This window comes from Trichechus manatus, unplaced genomic scaffold (assembly GCF_000243295.1).
Source record: "Trichechus manatus latirostris isolate Lorelei unplaced genomic scaffold, TriManLat1.0 scaffold00023, whole genome shotgun sequence".
NCBI lineage: Eukaryota > Metazoa > Chordata > Mammalia > Sirenia > Trichechidae > Trichechus > Trichechus manatus.
Genome location: NW_004443959.1, coordinates 7,034,442 through 7,056,703, shown reverse-complemented (window position 1 = coordinate 7,056,703; position 22,262 = coordinate 7,034,442). Strand labels below are relative to the sequence as shown.

Sequence of the window (22,262 nt, the reverse complement as noted above, 5' to 3'; positions counted from 1 at the left end):
TGTGTGTATGTATATATATAATAATAGCATATACATATAAAATATGCTCTGAAAATCCACAGCATAACTTAGAGAATTATAGTTTTCCCAAAGGGTTTGTGCGAAGTTTGGCTCAGTTCTCCTTCAAAACCTTTTGAACTAAGGATCGTGGAATCCTGTTTCAAGTGGTAAATGAAACCCAATCAGGTGAAGCAGCTGTTGCTTGCCAAGTTTTGAGATTAAAATCAATAGATTTAAAAGTAACTTGGTATGGGGTGAATGAATAGCAGGTGTCTTAGAGCAGTTCAACTGGAAATTTAAGCATTTTATTTTGTTCTCTCCAGATTTTACTTTCGTTTATACTCTTGAGGTAATTGTTTTCTTCTTCAAAACCAATGTTTCCCCCACTGCCTGGTCCCGCGTCTTGGTGAACACCAGGAGACTGAAAACAATGTCAGTAATATGATCAATGGTACATACATAGGGAGGTGAGCTCATCTGGAGCTGGCTTGTCTGGCTTATTATGTGCAGGTAAGTTACCTTCTTCCTTGAGCCTTTTACTTCAGACATAACTGAAGCAAGTGAAACTTGGGAACATAGACCCAGGTGATTTAGTCTTGTATTCTCTAAATATTTGCTTAGCATTTATTTAGAAGAGAGCCTGGAGCAAGGACAGAAGGACAGATGAAGAAGAGCCCTGGTTGGCCCAAACTTGCCTGCACCACTCAGCCAAACAGGTGCTGCCGGTGATGGTCCCCCCTTGCTGTGTGCAGGGTGCTGTAGCATGTCTCTTGGGAGAGGCATTTCACCTTCCACCCCAAGCTATCTTTCAAGGAAATTAAAAAAAATTTTTTTTTTCAACTGTGGTAAATATGTAGTTAACAAAACACTTGCCGTTTGAACAGTCTTTACATATGCGGTTCAGTGACATTAAGTATGTTCATCATGTTGTTTAACCATCACCATTCTGGATTTTTTCCATCACTCTTAACAGAAGCTCAGTGTCCCCTAAGCATTGTGTCTTTCTTTTCTCTTCCTTCTCTAAGGAAATTTTTTTTTTAAATTTTTTTTAATTGTACTTTAGGTGAAGGTTTACAGAACAAATAGTTTCTCAGTAAACGGTACGTATATTGTTTTATGACATTGGTTAATAACCCCACAATATGTCAACACTCTCCCTTCTTGACCTTGGAGGACCTTTTTTTTTTTTTTTGGTGAAAATATACATAGCCAAAGACACACCATTTCAAAAATTTCTACATGTACAATTCAGTGACATTGATTATGTTCTTCCAGTTGTGCTGCTATTCTCACTATCCTTTTCCAAATTATTCCATCACCATTGCTTCAACTCACTGCCCCCTAGGCTTCCCATCCAACCTTTTGAGTTGCTGTTGTCAATTTGATCTCACATAGATAATTCTTTTTTTTTTTTTTTGTACTTTAGTTGAAGGTTTACAGAACAAAATAGTTTCTCATTAAACAGTTACTACACATATTGCCCTATGACAACGGTTAACAACCCCACGACATGTCAACACTGTCGTTTCTCAACCTTGGGTTCCTATCACCAGCTTTCCTGTTCCCTCCTGCCTTCTAGTCCTTGTCCCTGGACTGCCGTGCCTCATTAGTCCCGTTTTCATTTATGGGGCTGTCCAATCCCTGGCTGAAAGGTGAACCTCGGGAGTGACTTTACCACTGAGCTAAAAGGTTGTCCGGGGGAATACCCTCGGGGTTTCTACAGTCTCTGTCAGGCCAGTAAATCTGGTCTTTTTTTCTGTGTTAGAATTTTGTTCTACATCCTTCTCCATCTCTGTCCAGGACCCTCTGTTGTGATCCTGGTCAGAGCAGTCAGTGGTGGTAGCTGGGCACCGTCTAGCTATACTGGACTCAGTCTGGTGGAGGCCTTGGTAGCTGTGGTCCGTTAGTCCTTTAGACTAATCTTTTCCTTGTATCCTGTTCTCTTCATTCTCCCTTGTTCCTGAAGGGGTGAGACCAGTGGAGTATCTTAGATGGCTGCTCGCAGGCTTTTAAGACCCCAGACGTTACTCACCAAGGTAGAATGTAGAACATTGTTTTTATAAACTATGTTATGCCAGTTGAGCTAGATATTCCCTGAGACCATAGTCCCTACCACCCTCTGCCCAGCAATTTAGTCCCTCAGGGAGTTTGGATGTGTCTATGGAGCTTCCATGACCTTTCCTTGTACAAGTTGTGCTGGCTTCCCCAGTATTGTGTACTGTCTTACCCTTCACCAAAGTTAACCACTTACCTATTATTTATTATTTCAAGGAAATTTTTTGAACCAAGTATTATTCATCTCCCTGAAAGGAGTTTCTGGTTAATACATATTCTCCCTTTTTAAAAAACATTTCAGTGATGCTTTTGAATCTGAGTGATATTTGAGAACAAAAGACTTTAGGAAATTGTTGAAATTTGCCACTATTTGGCCTGCTACATGTGGTAGGATTAGGGGCCGGTAAAGAGTCTAATGATGTCTGGCCTGGAGCAAGAGGCACCCTGTAAGAAAGGGAACAGGACTAGCAAGGCTTGAGGCTGAAGAACTTAACCAGTGGTTGCTTCGATTCTCAGATAGGGGTTTGGATGGCAAACTGTAGGGTGCAAGGGGTACTAATATGAGAACCCCAAGGGAAGGGAAGAACTCAGTGTCAGAGAAGCATCTGGGCAGTGCTGGGGCTCAGCACTAGGGCATGGCAGGGTTCTGCTCCCAATGCTGTCTGCCTCCCAGGGTAGGGCAGAGCCTGGAAGGAGCTAAGCAGAGAATCGGGGCTCTATCCAAAGATGCAGCAGGCTTTGGAAGGCAAACCAACGCCTGTGCTGAAGCCCATCCATGTGCATTGGGCACAGCTGGCGACGCTTAGCCGTGGGCACTTCAGGGCTTGTCCAGGGCACTCTGGGTGGGACATTGACAAACTAATTCCTGACTCAGTTTGGGAAGGGGCTCCTAATAAGCTGTCAGCTTTGATACTCATTGGAAAGGTTGAATCTACAACCTGGAAATCAGAGGCAGAATGGAGTTGAGGATTGAGCACAGATTTAAATCCCAGGCCCGCTTACTTACTAGATAGATGAACTTGGGCAAGTCATTCATGTTCTCTGTAAAATGGAATAGTATTATGCAGAGTGCCTCGCACAAAGTTAGTTCTGTAAATGGAAACTACTGAGTTTTCAGAGCTACATCTGGGCAGAACTGTGGAAGGCCAAGGACTGATTGCCAGGCCTTTCACAAAGATCATGTTAGGACCAGAGGAGATGAAGTTGAATGTGTGTGTGGGGAACACATTTCGAAGAAGTCCTTGATTACTGAGCTGAGATGTTTGTCCTTTACATGAAGGGAGTATTTTTTAAACTGGAGAATGATAGGATTGAATAGTGTTTTGGGGTCCAGTCAGGTTTCATTCAGAGTTAATTGAGAGTGAGATTATTTTCAAGGGGAAGTGGTGGTTCAGTGGTGGAATTCTTGCCTTTTGTATGGGAGACCCGGGTTCGATTCCTAGCCAGTGCACCTTATGAGCAGCCACCACCTGTCAGCGGAGGCTTGCGTGTTGCTATGATGCTGAACAGGTTTCAGTGGAGCTTTCAGACTAAGATAGGCTAGGAAGAAAGGCCTGAAGGTCTACTTCTGAAAATCAGCCAATGAAAACCCTATGTATCACAGCAGTCTGATCCCCAGTCGATCATGAGGATGGCACAGGACTGGGAAGTGTTGTGCGGGGAGTCTCCGTGAGTCAGGGGCTGACTCGACAGCAGCTAACGACAACAAGAAGATTATTGTGAAGGCATTCTTGTGACGCTGGCTTGGTTTGTACACCTCAGAGTTCAGCTGGCAGAAGGCTCACGTTTTGGGTGTGCTCATTCCACGATGCCATTTCTCTCTGGGATGAGAAGTAGGAGCATGACCTCTTTTGCCCAATCCTAGGCCAGATCAGAAACTCTGTTCTAGTGTGGTTGCTAGGCTTTTTGATTTGTGGTGACCAGAAGATAAGAAAAGAGACTCTCTGCTGTATTTAACTTTTGTGCTAATGTTCACGCCAAAAACCTAGGAATTATCCTTGATTTCTCCATTTCCTTTGCCCCTTCATCTACAATCCATCATCAGTTCTGTCTAAACTGGATTCTGAATCCATCCACTTCTCTCCATCACCAGTTACAGGTCGAATCTCAGCCACCATCATCGGTGCGGCTGTAGTAGCCGACAGCTTCTCCTCCTGTCTCCCTCCCTGCAGTCCCTTCCACACAGCAGCTGAAGCGCTTCGTGAAGAATCAAATCAGATCATGTTCCTTAACATCCGTGCTTAAAACCCTCCAGGGGCTTCCCACGTGGTGAGTAAACTCCAAGTTCCTTACCATGTTTTTCAAGACCCTTGGTTATCTTGTACTTGTTGATTTTATCAACCTCATTTGATACATCTTGTCTGGAAATGAAACCCACATGCGTGCCTAATTTTGGTTGCTTAAACCCTTCTGGTTTTTTCCCCCAGCTCTATGTTTTTGGACTAGCTGTATCCTGTACCTGGGATGGCTTTCCACCAGATTTTTCTGTGGTGACTCCATCAGTTCCTGCAGGCTGCAGCTCAGATAACACCTCAGAAAGAGCCTTTATGTCATCCTCATTTATAATAGCTCTTGTTCTCACTTAGTCCCTTCTACCCTTATTTCCTTACTTGCATTTACCACAGATCTCATTTATTTGTCGGTGCCCCCTACGTTGTTAGCCTTGATTACTGCTCTGTCCTCAGTGCTGAAACTGCTCAAAAAATCTGTGTTGAATGAATGAATGACTTTGATATTGCTCAAGATGACATTTATGCAGAAGCTGGGGAAATATTCATGAGGACTCCCCCGAAAGATTTGAGAGAATAGATTTAGGGGAAGGTGGATTTACCCAGTGCCTGTGCAGTGGGGTTTAACCACATTGAGGGCCTCATCATAGGAGATGCTCAGTAGGCTGCCGCAGGTATAGGTGTTGAGGACAGTCCCTAGGAGCATATTACCAGGTGAGGCCCATGACCGTCTCATTTGTTAAGAATTATTGAGCTGATTTCTTGCTTTCAAGTATAGGTATTTTCAGGTTTGCAAATGAGTTATTCAGTAGAAAGTACAGCTAAAGATACCAGAGCACCACTAATCTAAACTAAAGATAAAGTTAAAAATATTAAAGCATTGTCTGATTATTTGTATTAGGAAAATGCAAGAGACCGTGACAGTGGCATACACTGTGGAAAGATCGCAGGACTGGAAATCGGGAAACCTGAGTCCTGGGAATCTCTGCCATGGTGGGGGTGGGGGTGGGGGTGGGGGTAGCTTGTGTGAGCCACTTCCTGTTTTCCTGTTTCTGGGCTTATTTCTTTAGAATAAGGGTGTTGGAACAACAACTCCCTAAGGATCCTTTGAGCTCTGATATATTCAGACTGTGTGTGATAACCTTGAATGTGCTCACTGCAAAGGGGGAGAAATGCTTTGTTCTTGAGGACAAGATGATGGAGCAACATTTACTTTTAAATTATTAAAGATAGCTTTTCAGTTGCTAAGAATTAAAGAGTGCAGCTTTTATCAGTTAGGGCTGGAATTGGACCTTGCAGGTCATCTAGGCCAACATCCTCATTTTACAGATGAGAAGCTAAGATGCAGAGATGTGATACCATCCTGCTATGAGCTTTCTCTTATGAATAAAAAATGTCAAGCTACGAAAAGACATGGAGGAACCTTAAGTGCATGTTGCTAAGTGAAAGAAGCCAGTCTGAAAAAGCTACACACTGTGGGTTTCCACCTATCTGACATCCTGGAAAAGGCCAAACTCTCGAGACAGTAAAAAAGGTCAGTGGTTACTGGAGGTTCGGGGGGGTGGGGAGGGGTGAAGAGGTGGAGCACAGGGCATTTTTAGGGCAGCGAAATTATTCCATGTGATACTGTAATGGTGGACACATGACATGATGCATTTGTCAAAACCCATAGGACTATACATGTATCAGTATTGGTTCATCAGTTATAACAGACGTAGCACACGAATGCAGGATGTTTACTCTGCAGGGGGAGGAAAAGGTATATAGGAACTCTGTACTTTCTGCACAGTTTTTCTGTAAACCTAAAGCTATTCTAAAAAACAGGGTCTTTAAAAAAAAAAAAGTTGCCCACCAAGTCCTTAGATTATGGGAGCTATGTTATGAACAGCAGTTCTTAGCTGAACTGACTTGGGTTTAGGACCTCACTGGTGGTGGCATGGTTGCATCATGCAGAGATAAGCATAGATCATATAGAAGGTGCTAGAATTTTTATCAGAAGCCATGAGGGACGTGAGAGAGCGCTTGACAGAATGGAAATGGATGTTGCCACAGGATCAGAAGACCTGTTTTCCAGGTCTGGTGGCATACCTCCTCAGCTGTATGATCTTGGGCATTGACCTCATTGAACTTTTGTTTGGCCTTTACCTTTCTCATCTGAAAGGCTGCATGCCTACAGGGTTACTGTGAGAATCACATGAATGTGAGACAGTGTATGTAAAAGTAATTGTATAAAAATGCTATTCATATTGCTTGCAAATATCTGTAGAGTTAGAGATTTACCTCTCTAGGTAAGCACAGTGTGTTAAAATCCAGATTTAACATTGAGGGTGCTGGCTTGTTTTATAAAATGATCCACTGCAGAAGTATCAAGGTTAAAAAGAGTTATTTTTTTAATATTGTCCATCTTTTCATCTTTTTTTGGATGAAGTTTGTGAAACCTGAACACCTAAGCAAACTTAGGAAGTGCATGCTTTTTATATTCACATATATATTTGACTCATATTAGCCGGGCAGCTTCAGGTGGAAAGTGGACAGTTCTGGTATTTACCCCACTCTGAAGGGAAGTAGGTCTGTGTCCATCTCTGAATGCGTTTACAAAAGGGTGTGCTTGTTTCCTCAGTTGAAGGAGGCGGTGTAGTCTCAATCTAGAGAGCTTCATTTAAAAGTTTGAAAGGAGCCAGCTTGGGCTTTCTTGTATTCTTGTCTTGTGTGTGTCATTAATTACTGTTAGGTCTCTGGCCTTTTCTGAATTAGAATTAAATCAGCAGCTCTTATTTGCCCATGGCAGGCAGGGCATTTGACCCAACCACTGTTGAGACTCAGTTTCCACATTTATAAAATGGGCATATTGTGTCACTTCTACATATTTCATAAGAGTTGAGGTAAGGCTTACAAAAGATACTTTTTGTTTTTGTAACTGGAAGGAACAGGGATCGATCCTTGGCTTCAAGGAGAATATGGCTTCACTGAATGATAGGCAAACCATATGGGAACAACATGGGAACAACAGACTAGAGACACATCAGAGCAAAGAAAATGCATAGGACCAAACTGTATAAACATGTTACTCAGTGACATGTGTGTACCTGCCCTGTGGTGGTTCCTAGGGTAATTGTTAGTCACCTGGGGTGGGTAGAGGTGATGTTGTTGCCCACACCATCATAGTTGCCTTGAAGAATCAGAGCAATATGGTCCAGACAGAAAAGGGAGGTCTTGGGATTGGAAGATTACATTTTGCAAATCATTCATATTTGGATGGTATTTGAAGCCATGTGACTTCATGCATCCACCAAGGCATTAAGTGGTAAAGAGAATTAAGAGAGGGTCTGGGACTCAGCCCTGAAGTATAAGTGCAGTTATAGTTGGCAAAGAAGAGGACCCCGTAGAGGGTAAAGCCCGTTGAGGTGCTACCACATTCCTGAAGGGAGGCCGGAGAATGGCTGATGGTGCCCAGCCTGATGAAGCAGAGCAGGGAGGTGTGAACAGGGGAGAGGCTGGAGGAACTGGCTGGACTAGGGCTAAGATGTGAATGTGTGGGTCAGTCTGAGGTGTAAAGGCTGCAGCACAGCACAGCAGGGCACATTGACAGACAAGAGGATGGAACTTGGGGAGCCAGGGTTATGCTAAAGTGGGCAGTTGGCCAGGAGTGGATCAGCACCAAGGTAAGTAGTCAGGAATCCAGAAACTATGAAAAGAAGTCCAGAGTCTAGTGGCAGCTCAGACTCCTAGTACTTTGAGCACAAAAGTATCTCTTGAATTTGTCCGTTTCTCTTCGTCTCTTCTGTCTGCCTCATTTCAGGCTGGCATCGTTGTTTGTTTGCCCCGTCATCCACAGCCACCCAATTAGCCTGCTTGCCTTGGTTTCTTTTCTTGCCAGTCTTATCTTTTTTTTTTTTTTTTTAAATTTTGTTGTTGAGAATATACACAGCAAAACATACACCAATTCAAGAGTTTCTACATGTACAGTTTAGTGACATTGATTACATTCTTTGAGTTGGGCAACCATTCTCACCCTCCTTTTCTGAGTTGTTCCTCCCCCATTAACAAAACTCACTGCCTGATAAGGTTCCAATCTAATCTTTTGAGTTGCTGTCATCAGTTTGATCCCATACAGATAGTTCTTAAAAGAGCATAATGCTCAAGGCAGACTTTTTTTGACTAGTTAAGCTAAACTATTATTTGGTTTTAAGACAACTTCAGGGGGCTATTTTTGGTTTAAGGTTTAAAGATTATCTCAGGGCAATAGTTTCAGGGGTTCATCCATCCTCCATGGCTCCAGAATGTCTAGAGTCCACGAGCATTTGAAATTCTGTTCTGCCTTTTCCCCCATTTTGATCAGGATTCTTCTATGGAATATTTCACCAAAATGTTCAGTAATGGTAGCCAAGCACCATCCAGTTCTTCTGGTCTCATGGCTAAGGTGGCAGTTGTTCATGGAGACAATTAGCTACAATTCCATAACCTCCACCAATTCCTGACTCTTCTTCTTCCGCTGTTGTTGTAGGTGAATAGAGACCAACTGTGCCTTGGATGAGTGCTTGCAAGCTTTTAAGACCCCAGGCACTGTACAACAAAGTAGGAGGCAGAACAGAAGCACTAAACATATTATTAGGCCAATTAACTGGGATATCCCTTGAAACCACAGCCCTAAAGCTTGAAACCATGGAACCAAATCCCATGAGGTGTTTGGTTGCACATAAGCAGGCCCAGCAGCTACTCTTTTTTTGTGTGTGTGGGTGTCATTGTTGTAAACATATCTATCACACAACTTTTGCAGGTGTACAACTTATTGACAGCAATTACAGTAATCAGCTGTGCATCCGTACCCTTAATCAGTGGGACTTTTTTTTATCACCCTTGGTCCCCCTTCTCCCCCCTCCCTCCTGCCCCTGGTAACTACTAATAAACTATGGTCCCTATACATTTGCCTTTTCTTGTCTTTTTATATAAGTGAGGTTGTATAATATTTGCCCTGTGATTCGCTTATTTCGCTCAGCATAATGTCTTCAAGCTCCATCCATACTGTAGCATGTATCAAGACTTCATTGCTCCTACTGGCTGAGTAGTGGTCCATTGTACGTATATACCACATTTTGTTTATCCATTCGTCCGTTGATGGGCATTTAGTTTGTTTCCACCTTTTGGCTATTGTGAATAGTGCTGCAATGACCACTGGTGTACAAGTCTCATTTTGAGTCTCCACTTTCAAGTCTTTTGAGTATATACCTAGGAGTGGAATTGCTGGGTCATATGGTAGTTCTATTTTTAGTTTTTTGAGGAACTGCCACACTGTTTTCCATAATGGCTGTGCTGTTTTGCATTCCCACCAGCAATGGATAAAGGTTCCAATTTCCCCATACCTTCGCCAACGTTTGTTATTTTCTGTATTTTTTTTTTAATGTCTTAGCCATCCTACCTGTTACCCATTGCCGTCAAGTTGATTCCGACGCATAGCAACCCTATAGGGCAGAGTAGAATTGTCCTATGGGGTTTCCAAGGAGTGGCTGGTGGATTTAAACTGCTGATCTTTTGGTTAGCAGCCGTAGCTCTTAACCACTACTCCCCCAGGGCTCTTAAGCCATCCTAGTGGGAGTAAAATGGTATCTCATTGTGGTTTTGATTGGCAACTCTCTGATGGCTAATGACACTGAGCATCTTTTCATGTGTCTGGTGGCCATTTGAATGTCCTCTTTGGTGAAATGTCTATTCACGTCCTTTTCTCATTTTATGATTGGGTTATTTGTCCTTTTGTTGTTAAGTTGTTGAAGTTTTATAAATATTTCATTATTAGATTCTTATCGGATATATGGTTTCTGAAGATATTCTGCTAGTCAGTAGGTTGTCTTTTCACTTTTTTTGTAAAGTCTTTTGATGAATGAAAGTGTTTAGTTTTTATGAGGTCCCATTTATTTGTTTTGTCTTTTGCTGTTTGTTCTCTTGTTATTATATTAGATAATCCATTGTTAAAAGCTAGGCCCGACAGCATTGCCCCTGCATTTTCTTCTAAGAATTTTATGGTTTTAGTTTGCACATTTAGGTCCTTAATCTATTTTGAATTTGTTTTTGTGTATGGTGTGAGGCATGGATCCTGTTTCATTTTTCTGCATGTGGAAATCCTATTTTCCAGCACTATTTATTGAAGAGATTCTTCTTTCTCCATTGAATAGATTTAGCACCCTTGTCAAAAATCAGTTGTCCTAGATATGAAGGTTTACTTCTGGACTCTCAGTTCTATTCTGTTAGTCTTCTCTACTTTCTTACTGTGATGCTTTTTCTAAATCATGGATCTCATTATCAATTTGTTGTCCAGAATGTCTCTGATGGCTTCGCATTGCTACATAGTGAAGTCCAAATTTCCTAGCCTGGGTTTCCACTCTTCCCTCCCGCATATTCTCTGTTGTAGGCACAGTTCCCTCTTTGTGCCTGGAGTTTTTCAGGCTTCTGTGCCTTTGCGCAGAACTCCTTCAACTTGTGCCCTTTTTTCCTACCTTCTTATCTGAAAGTGTTCTATTCCTCCTCCAAGCCCCCCTCAAGTGCCCACTGCTCCGTGGTGCATTCTTCTCTTTTCTTGGTCACAACTCCTTTAGCATTTATTAAAAACAAACACAACAAACAAACAAACAAACAAAAAAGCCAGCTGTTGTCGAATGACCCCATGTGTGTCAGTAGAACACTGATGTATGTTCAGTTACTTGTGTTTACTTCTGTCACCTTCATGAGCCTATGAGTCCCTTAAGACGATAGGCATTGTTCCTTTTTTGTCTCTCTGTCCCTGACACTAGGCCCTTTGTGGAGTAGATGCCCTGAATGTTTGCTGAGTGGATTAGCTGGTCAGACAGACAGATGCAGAGCACAGTGATCCCCTGGGGCCGTGGGAGAGAGGTCAGACAGGCAGACAAGGACCAACTGAAGTGGAAATAGTTAAAAAAAATTTTTTCCCCCTTCTCAAGTAAAAATAGTCATTTTTTTCAGTTAATATTATTAAATGCATATTCTGTTTGGTGCAGTGGGGGAATACTAAGATGTATAACATACAGTCTCTTTTCTAAGAGTCTTAGGATTCAGTTACATAAAACAGGTCAACAGTGACAAAACAAGGCAGATAGGCCATCAGGACGATTGGCCCAGGGATAACTTCACCTGGGCTTCATGGGACAGGGAGTATTTGGTGGGTTTGCTGTTTGGGGAAGGAGGGAACAGGTGGTGGGGGATGAGTATTGTGGAGCACATTCTAGGGAAACAAAATGATATGAGCAAGATTTAAAAGTGGAAAGTGGAATTTAACATATATTGATATATTTTTGAAATGGTGAGTTCATTTTTATTGCATCTTGATGGCCTTCCCTGAATTAATCATTTATATGTATGTATATGTTTAGTTTGCTTTTGTCTGTTTTCTAGGCTCAAACCATGAATTACGTTGGGCAGTTGGCAGGCCAGGTGTTTGTTACCGTGAAAGAACTCTACAAGGGGCTGAATCCTGCCACACTGTCTGGATGCATCGATGTCATTGTTGTTCGCCAACCCAATGGGAACCTTCAGTGCTCCCCTTTCCATGTCCGCTTTGGGAAGATGGGGGTGCTGCGCTCCCGAGAGAAAGTGGTAAGAGCAGAGGACCCAGTGGCCTGGTGGGCTGGTTCTCTCCTTAGAGAAAATCATTGTACTTCTGTGACTTTGCACATCTTGAGCTTCTCTCAGATCCAGATTTTTAGCTCTCAGTTGGAAAGGGCTGTTCACTAAATTGACAATTAATTCAAACTGTTCTGGCTACTATGACTGTGTAAATTACTCCAAAACTTAGTGGCATAAACCAACTATTTATTATGCTCATGGATTCTGTGGGTAAGGAATTCAGACACCACAGAGGGATGGTTTGTCTCTGCTCTGTTGTCTGGGGCTTCTGCTGGAAGATTCCAAGGCTAGGGGCTGGAATCATCTGAAGCCCTTACTCACGTATGTGGTGGTTGATTCTGGCTCTTGACTAGGATCTTTGTGAGACTGTTGGCCAGAACACCTACAGGTGGCCACTCCATGTGGCCTGGTCATCCTCACCACATGGTGACGTGGATCCAAGGGCTAGCATCACAACAGAAAGGGAACCAGGCAGAAGCTGTATCCTTTTTATGACCTAGCCTCATAAGCCACATAGTATCACTGCTGTTGTACTCTGTTATTTGGGATAATCACAAGTCTGCCCAGACTCAAGAGGAGGGGAAATAGACTCCATTTATTGGCAGGGAACGGCAAGGTTCTGGAAGAGCGTATAGGACCAGAAATATTGATGGGTCCATTTTTGGAGAATACAGCTTACACACAAATTGAAAGAAAGAAATACTTAAAAAATAAATTATACATTTCGTATCCTTAATTGAAATTTGAAATAGTGTGTTATAATCAGATCTTTGGGTTAAGTTCAAGTGCAAACTATTAGTTCAGAATATTTCAAGGATCCCAGCCAACAGCAGACAAAATATTCCAGGGTATAATTTCTAAAGACTGGGGCTAAGGAGACTTTGATTGCAGCTTGAACTCTACCCCTAACCATCTGTCTGACCCTGGCCCAGTTGCTTCCATTGTCTGGGCCTCAATCCCTTAGCTGGAAAAGGAGGAGGTGGGCCTGGTGGTCTCTGAGGCGCCTTTCACCTGGGTTCTGTCCTTCACAGTCGGCCTCCGGCCTTCCAGATCCCAGAACCCCTGAAGTGCATGGTTCTCCGTGAGGGCAGTCGCACTGGATTAACTGATGGGGATTTGGAATTGTGAAATATTTTGGGGATGTATTTGATTAAAGTGTGTATGTAGAGACATGGCCATCCCCTATGAGGTTTCTTGTTGTGGCGACGGCAGCTTATTGTTTTCTTAAAAACATGTTTTTTCTTCAGGTTGACATAGAAATCAATGGGGAATCTGTGGATTTGCACATGAAATTGGGAGATAATGGAGAAGCATTTTTTGTTCAAGAAACGGATAATGATCAGGTAAGGAAGGATGGGTCAGGGTTACTTCCTAGTTTTGAGGTCTGAGCAGTGCTCATCTAGGAGACACAGCAGAAGTGTTTATGGAGAAGCAATGCTGGCACCAGGCTGTGTGGACGATGCCAGCATGAAAAGCAGCCCTTTACCTGCTCTAGGAATCTGAGCCAGACAGGGTGAGGCCTCTCCACGTGAAACTTGGGTGTCCTGGCCTTCCCAAGGCCACTGGGCTCATGCATCACTGCTTTAGTTTGCTTACTGTCTCTAGGGAGACAGAGGGACTGCAGTCAGCCATTTGGCCTGAACCATTGCCCAAGGCATACAAATCATACTGATATGTCAAATCCCAAAGCCAGATGTTCTAATTTTTATTTGGTGAATGACTAAACCACTTTTTATTACTGTTTAATTCACCTGGAAAGCTACTTTGAAGAGGTCCAGTGCACTGATTCCTCAATGAAATCCACCTGAGCTAATTCCTTTATGGAAAGACCCAAACAAAACCAAACCCACTGTCATCAAGTTGATTCCTACTCATCACAACCCCATAGGTTTCCAAGGCTGTAAATCTGTACAGAAGCAGATGACTACATCTTTCTCTCGCAGAGCCGCTGGTGGATTCCAACCGCTGATCTTTAGATTAGCAGTCGATCACTTTAACCACTGTGCCACCAGGGCTCCTTAGGGGAAGTAGTCTGATTAAAAAGGAACATCTTTATACAACTCTAAGCCCTGAAACTAATGGCCATAGTTTGTAGTTTTAGACCAGAATTGTCCCAGGGCATTGCTTGCATTTGGTCTGCCCAGGTGAGTGTATGTGGCCCCACTCTTGGTAAAGGTGCAACGTTTGAGGCAGAGGTAACTACAATATGGCAGAGGTGGCAGGTATTGCACTGGCCCTGGGCTCACGGCACCACCGAGCAGTCTCTGTTAACCCAGTATGGCCAGTGGTGTATCTATGGAAAATGGCACCTGTGGCAAGCTCTGAAATTGCACCCCTGTCCAAATATCTGGTACCCCTCTTTTAGATAACTTTACCATAATATCAGCTCAAGAATATAAGCCAAGCTCGTTAATCTTTTAATTAACACATTGCTGTGCTTGAGGAAGGACATTGGGCCGTACTGGGATGGTAGAAACTACTCAGTGGCACCACAAGCCCAGGGCCGGTGCAATACCCTAGATACGCCATTGTTAAGAGGAATCCCAGGGTACTCGCCCAGTGCCTTCCCTGTCCTGTAACTACCTCCTGTGGCCATCAGGGATGCCGGCCTTTCTGCTCCTTTCTTTACCTCGCTCTTAAAGTGGAAGGCTCTGATAATTATTAGTTGACACCTGTGGTACTTTGACAGAAGCTCTCAAATGGACACTTGCTGTTTGTCCCTTGGCTTTAGTCAGATTTTAGGCCCTAAGAGCTGAGGAAATATTTTGGGAGAGGGTGTTGTGGACTTGGAAGACAACAGCAGGCCTGCTTGGCTGGCCTTACAGAGGTCCTGTGGGTGGTTTGGGGTCCTGGAGACCAGAATATGTCCTGTCTCATACACATGCCTCTTATTATTCCTGGGAGGAGCAGAGGCTGCTGGAATTCAGGGAGCTGTGTCCTTCATCCCCAGATTGTTGCAGGATGTGGGCTCTGCCTTTCTCCACAGGCTCTAGCTGCCCCTTATTTTCAGGCTGAGGACAGGCGAGAACTCTTTTTCTACTCTAGCGCCTTTGCTTCTTCTTCATTTGGTCCAGTTGACCAGTTGCATGTGATGGCCTCTAACGTCCCTTCCAGATTTTATGTTTTTAGCATATTTGATGCTCTCCAAACCAATTTAAGGAGGCCATGGGTGGTGCAGATGGTTAAGTGCTCAACTACTAGCAGAAAGGTTGATGGTTTGAACGCACCCAGAGGGGCGCCTCAGAAGACAGGCCTGGTGAGTCTGAAAGGTCACAGCCTAGAAAAAAAAAAAAAAAAAACAGACGTGAGGAATGTTCTTCTTAGTTCAGTCAAATACGCAAGACCAAATGGGCAGCTCCTGTTCAAAAGCAAGAAGAGAAGGCAGGAAGGGACAGGAACTGGACAAATGGACGTAGAGAACCTGGAGTGGAAAGAGGGAGCGTGCTGTCACATTGTGGAGATTACAGCTAGTGTTAAAAAACAGTATGTGTATACATTTTTGAATGAGAAATTAACTTAAGCTGTAAACTTTCACCTAAAGGACAATAAACTTTAAAAAAACAAAAAACCCTACAGAGCAGTTCTACTCTGCACATACAGCATCACCAAGAGTCGGAATCGACTCGATGACAACTCACAACGATAAAACAGTTAAACTGTCAGCAGCATATTTTTGTTTATCCCTGTCTTTTACTTGTATATATTTTTTACTTGTTACAGTTTATTAAAATAAGTCATTCATTAATAAAATGAGTACTATAATTCTGAAAAAATTGAATCATTATAGAAAAACTATTAACATTTTGTGTTTTTTGTCCTTTCATTTTTAAGAAGATGGTCAACATCTAATTGCAACACCTCATTACCCATTTATCACATACCTGGATGTGCCCTGGGGCAGGCAGGCACTTAGGAAGGGGTGGTGGTGGGGCAGGGGCTGTCAGTAGCTATTTAAAAAAAAAAATTATTATCTTAATTCAATGCATATTGATAAATATGCACACATACACATACTCTCTCTCTCTCTCACACACACCCTTACCTACTGAAATATAAAACTGAGGACAATTCCCAGGATAATCTGATGACTCAAATCCCATTTTTTCCTCTTTACTCTGGACAGAGTTAAATTTTGTGACCTGAAATCACTTTACCTCACTTTGTTTTAATTATGTAAATACAGGACTCATTACAAACTGGAATTTAATGAATTGTTGACTTTTTGATCTTCTGTCAGATTTGGCAGTCACATCTCCAGAATCACTGTGGCTGTGACATTTAGTCACATTGTCCTGCCATGGCCCTCCCTGAGGAGTGCTTAAACTAGAACCAAACTGTCACTGTCGAGTCAGTTCTGACTCGTGATGACCCCATATGTTACTGAGTAGGATTGCTTCATAGCGTTTTCTTGGCTGCAGTCTTTACAGAAGCAGGTTGCCAGGCCTTTCTTTCTCGGTGCTGCTGGGTGATTTTGAATCACCAACCTTAGGTTGGAAGTCGAGCGCAAACTGTTTGTGCCACCCAGGGACCTGGAGGAGTGCTTAGGCTCCTAAACTAACACTGGAGGGCTTTTGGCACAGTCCTGCTTCTTAAACCCAAATGGTGTAGTTAATAAAGACTGTTTTTGGAAAATGTGTTTTCTGTTCTTTAGGAAGTGATCCCTATGCACCTGGCCACCTCTCCTATCCTGTCAGAAGGAGCCTCAAGGATGGAAAGCCAGCTGAAACGGAACTCTGTAGATCGAATAAGGTGCCTGGACTCCACCATGTCACCCCAAGTTTCACCTCCAAGTGAGACGCCTTCAAGTGGCTCTTTAGTAAAGAAGAGAAGAAAACGGAGAAGAAAATCCCAACTGGATAGCCTAAAAAGAGATGACACCATGAACACGTCCGAAGATGAAGACATGTTTCCCATAGAGATGAGCTCTGATGAGGATAAAGAACCACTGGACAGCAGTAGGTAAATGTGCATGAAGGGAAAGACCTATATGTTCATGTCAGAATTGGATGGATGAATTCTTAAAGATTAGCTTTATAAACTGTATTTTTCCCCATAATTTCTTATTTTTCTGTTATGAATTTTAGACTGAATTTTGGAATCGTGCACTTTATCTATCTTATACAGTAAGTCCCCAGGTTACGAATGTCCAACTTAGGGACAACTCCTACTTGCCCTTTAGTATTATGTAAATTTACCCTCACTTTGAAATGGTTGGGACCTTGGTGGTGCAGTGGTTAAGCATTTGGCTGCTAACCAAAAGGTCGACAGTTCAAATCCACCAACCACTCCTTGGAAATCCCATTGGGCAGTTCTGTTCTGTCCTGTAGGGTCACTAGGAGTCAGAATTGACTTGAAGGCAATGGGTTTTTTTTTTTTTTTTTTTAAATTTTATTGTACTTTAAGTGAAAGTTTACAATTCAAGTTAGTCTCTCATACAAATATTTATACATACATTATTATGTGACCCTAATTGTTCGCCCTATACTGTGACCACAGCACATTCCTCCTTTCCACCCAATTTCCTGTGTCCATTCAACCAGCTCCTGACCCTCTCTGCTTTCTCATCTCACCTCCGGACAGGAGCTGCCCATTTAGTCTCATGTATCTACTTGAGCTAAGAAGCACACTCTTCACGAGTATCATTTTATGTCCCATAGTCTGGTCTAATCTTTCTCTGAAGAGTTGACCTCGGGAATGGTTTTAGTTTTGGGCTAACAGAGAGTCCGGGGGCCATGCTTTCTGGGGTTCCTCCAGTCTCAGTCAGACCATCAAGTCTGGTCTTCTTACTAGAATTTGAGTTCTGCACCCCACTTTTCTCCTGCTCAATCAGGGACTCTCTGTTGTGTTCCCTGTCAAGGCAGTCATTGGTGGTAGGTGGGCACCATCTAGTTCTTCTGGTCTCAGGCTGATGCAGTGTCTAGTTTATGTGGCCCTTTCTGTCTCTTGGGCTAATACTTCCCTTGTGACTTTGGTGTTTTTCATTCTCCTTTACTCCAGGTGGGTTGGGACCAATTGATGTGTCTTAGATGGCCATTCGCTAGGTTTTAAGACCCCAGACGCCGCTCACCAAAGTAGGATGCAGAACATTTTCTTAATAAACTTTGTTATGCCAATTGACCTAGATGTCCCCTGAAAGCATGGTCCCCAGATCTCCACCCCTGCTACTCTGTCCCTTGAAGTGTTTGGTTGTATTCAGGAAACTTCTTAGCTTTGGTTTAGTCCAGTTGTGCTGAATTCCCCTGTAGTATGTGCTGTCCTTCCCTTCACCTAAGATAAAACTTGTCTACTATCTAGTTAATGAATAACCCCCAACCTCCCTCCCCACCCTCATAACCATGAAAGAATGTTTTCTTCTGTGTTTAAACCTTTTCTTGAATTCTTATAGTAGTGGTTTTATACAATATTTGTCCTTTCGTGACTGACTAAATTCGCTTAGCATAATCAAGAGCAAAATTGAAACTTTATTATGAATTTGTCATTAAGAATTCTTTAACTTCAGTTTTTTTCCCCCCAGAACTCTTCCTGATGATTTATCTTCATTCCAAGATGATATTCCTAAGGAAAACCTCTCCACAGACACGACTTATCCTCAGTCAGCATCATACCCTAATTCAGATAGAGAGTGGTCCCCCAACCCAAGGTAAGTTGCTAGTGTGTGTGTAGGTGTGAGTGTTTGCTCACCTGACCCAGTGCAAAGGACTTGGAAGTCAGTTATAGGAAGTGTGTCTAATAACATAGTAAAACATAAATAAAAAATGAACCAGAAAAAATAAAGTTCAGCGTACGAAGTACAGATCAGCACTGAAAAGAGAACATGTGCAGATCATAAACTTCTATACAAAGTCATCATCGATCTGCTGATGTGGCTCTTGGCTCTCTAGAAGAGACAGTGACATCCAGTTACATAATGCTAATTGTTAACGGGTAAAATCTGGGTAGCCAAGCATTTCTTGATATGTAGGCCTAAAGTAAATTTTAAAAACAAAGACATGGCTTCAGGGGCTACTGGAGGCATTCAGGGGTGTTAGAATGATGCCTACCTCCCATGCTTTAGGTGGTTCTGCTGAAGTCAAGGGCATTTATTTCTCTGAAACGAACTCTTAAGTTACCCTAGAGTTCTGGTATAAACTTTGAGAACTATAGCTGCTCAGTGTGCAAATTACTGTCCTAAAGATTCCGAAGACTTTGAAATCACTGCAACCTCTTGAACATATTTGAGCCCTTCTGAGCAGTTTTCTTTACTTTCAAGTGGACAGAGGACTGGGGAAGGAATTCTCACCAATGGGATGAGTATTGGTTCTTGAGGGGCAAAAAATTTTTAGATAGTACAAGAGTTTGTGACCCTCTAAAGGGCCACAGTACATAAACAAATATACAGTATATCAATGGCATTAACATTTTATGGCTATTAGGAAAATAAAGTCTCAAAATATTTGATGGGGTGGCGATAATGAAAAAAAAGATTGAGACACACTGTTCTAAATGACAGTGATATTCTTGGATTTTTCTTATACCTAAAGTCTTAGATTGACTTCTGGTGTAAAATGGAAGTATACGAACCCTTAGAAATCCTGCTATATGCTGCAGTGGCCTACCTAAAGCCAGTCTCATCAAAGCACCACTTCCGGTCCCAGCTTGATGAGGATAATCTCATTAATGCGACGGCAGCCATCAGCAGTGTGTGCTGAGGTCAGAGAAAAATAGATATGCCACATGCCTGGTTTCCAGCCAAGACTGTAACAGTGAATATTACTGAACCAGTGTGGGGGTGAAGACCTCTGATGAAGTCTGTGACTGAGGTCCGTCTTGTCTGTACAGACCAGCCTTGTCCAGTAATGTAATCTCAAATTTTCTGGTAGCCATATTTAAAAACAAGCAGCAGATGAAATTAATTTTAGTGATATATTTTGTTTGACCCAGTATGTTCAAAATATTACTTCAACAAGTAATCTGTTTTTAAAAAGTATTAATAAAATATTTCCCATTTTTGTTTTGATATCATGATGTCCAAATCTGTTGTATATTTTACATGTACAGCATATCTCCATTTGGACTAGCCACATTTCAAGTGTTCAGGAGCCACATGTAGCTAGTGGCTGTCATTGGACTGTACAGGTATAGCCTTTTCTAGACCCTTATACATTCTGTCCCTAGATTTGTGGAGCTAAACCCCTAAGGAGGGAAAAATATAATATTTTGGGAAGAAAAGTATGTGGAATACTTTCAGCTAGTAAGTTGAAAAATCTGTTCAAAACTATACAATAATTTTAAGAATTAAAAAGAAGTGTTTTAAACACAACTCTGAATATGTTTCTCTGTCTTTAATGTTTTGCTTTATGAATCCAGAATGACTGTGTCAGATTATGTGGATGTGACCACTGTCAAATGGAATTACAAATTAGGATAAATAGATACATTTTTATACTTGGAAGTATGTATTTTATTTAAAGAGACAATTGACAAAACAAATTATCAAATCTTTGGAATATGCATTTGATGAAGCACTAAATGTGACCAGAGAAAAACAATCTTTTCTGGGCGTGTGGATGAAATAGAAGGTGAAATAGATCTTTTGGCAGTTTCCTGTTTTTGTGGTTCAGAAAACTCATGTTGATTTCTTAATGCCTTCAACATGTAATCCTCCAATGTTGTCAGATGCTTGAGTATGTTTGTTTTCTTACCAGTGTTATCTTGAGAGTGGTTAAATCATTGATACGAAATTCCATTTAATTTAATTGACCATTGATTTTTCTTTCTTTTACTGTTTATCACGTGGTATCCAGTAGCCCGGTAGATTGCAAAAGGACCCCCCCTCATCGTGCTGTTGCGCTCGAGGGTGGCCTTTCTAGTTCATGCCCTCCACAGTCTTCCCACTTCCATGCTTCGGAAAGGTAGAAGAGTTATTTTCCCATTTTGGACATATTGATAATGAAAAACTTTGATCTAACTCTGGTAAATCTATTTTACTAACCCAATTACTTATGAAGAAAATACTTATAAATTATATTTGTATAATATCAAAATTTTGATCTAACTCTTACAAATGTATTTTACCACTAACCAAATGGCTTATGAAGAATATATATCTAGATTACATATTTTCTTTCATTTTAAGCACTTATAGATTATTAGGTCTTTTTTTTTTTTTTTTTTTAAGGTAATAAATTTGACCCTGTGGAAATTATGATCAAGCATGTAATTCTACCTAGTTCTGTACAGTGCTTTAAAAAAATAGAATAATGAAATATAGATTGGGAATATGAGCCTTCATTTTGTGTCTAGGGTTGTTGAACAAATAAGTTTACAGGCTATTTTTAGGATGACAATTTAGTATAAGAAGTTATTATAAATATTTAAATAGCTCTTTAAACTTTCTGAATAATGGAATCAGATATTTCCCACAGACTTTCTAGAACAGAATTTTGGAGAATAGTGTAGGTTGGATCTTTAATTTGTATTTTCACTTAATACAGTTGTCGTACCTGTTGACATACCTGTTTTGTGGACTTAGTTTACTTTACAACTCTAGCGAGTAAAGCTATGATTAATTTCTACAGAGAAAACTTTTTTGTGTGTGATTAAAGAACCAAATCTCAGGATGTACTTCATTCAGAGGTTATATATGCAGAAGAAAGACCATTATAAAATGAGGTAAACTAAGTTGTAAGCATTTATAACCAATTTGCCTAATTGGAACTGACAAAACTACTGAAAACTATTATATGGCTAATAAATACTTTATTTATAAAAATCAGTCAATAACTTTGTAAGCTTATTTTTTGAACAACCCTTTATCTTAAACATCTAATATTTGCCAGTGGGACATTTTGGATCATCTTTCTGATAAATCATACTCAACTTTGGGACATCTTTTCCCCAATTCATCTTTAGTCATCCTGTATTCCCTTAACGACCAGTCATAGGATATGCATATGTATTTGCATACAGAAGCCCTTTGAGAGGGGCTGGTATGGCATAAGCAGTCAGCATTTATTGCAGTAGCATGTTGTTTTTTCTTTTTTTTTATATATTTTATTGTACTTCAGGTGAAGGCTTACAGAACATAGTTTCTCATGAAACAGTAGTACACATGTTGTTTTATGACGTTGGTTAACAACCCCACAACATATTAACCCTCTATCTTCTCAACCTTTTTTTTTTTTGGTGAAAATACACATAGCCAAAGATACACCGTTTCAAAAATTTCTACATACACAGTTCAGTGACACTGACTACGCTCTTCCAGTTGGCTGTTATTCTCACTTAAGATGAAGGCTTACAGAACAAAATAGTTTCTCATTTAACAGTTACTACAAATGTTGCCCTATGACAATGGTTAACAATCTC

General features: G+C 41.5%; 1 protein-coding gene across 1 annotated transcript in view; it reads left to right on the top strand.

Moving 5' to 3' along the window:
* The window catches only part of LPIN1 (lipin 1), an 84,603-nt gene that overhangs the window by 5,424 nt on the left and 56,917 nt on the right, over nucleotides 1-22,262 (top strand). Inside the window, exons 2-6 of the mRNA XM_023728243.1 lie at nucleotides 11,685-11,885; nucleotides 13,163-13,258; nucleotides 16,567-16,874; nucleotides 18,430-18,555; nucleotides 20,699-20,806. Of these exons, the coding sequence (XP_023584011.1) occupies nucleotides 11,694-11,885; nucleotides 13,163-13,258; nucleotides 16,567-16,874; nucleotides 18,430-18,555; nucleotides 20,699-20,806 (830 nt within the window). The 5' untranslated portion in view covers nucleotides 11,685-11,693. The remainder of the gene's footprint in view (nucleotides 1-11,684; nucleotides 11,886-13,162; nucleotides 13,259-16,566; nucleotides 16,875-18,429; nucleotides 18,556-20,698; nucleotides 20,807-22,262) is intronic.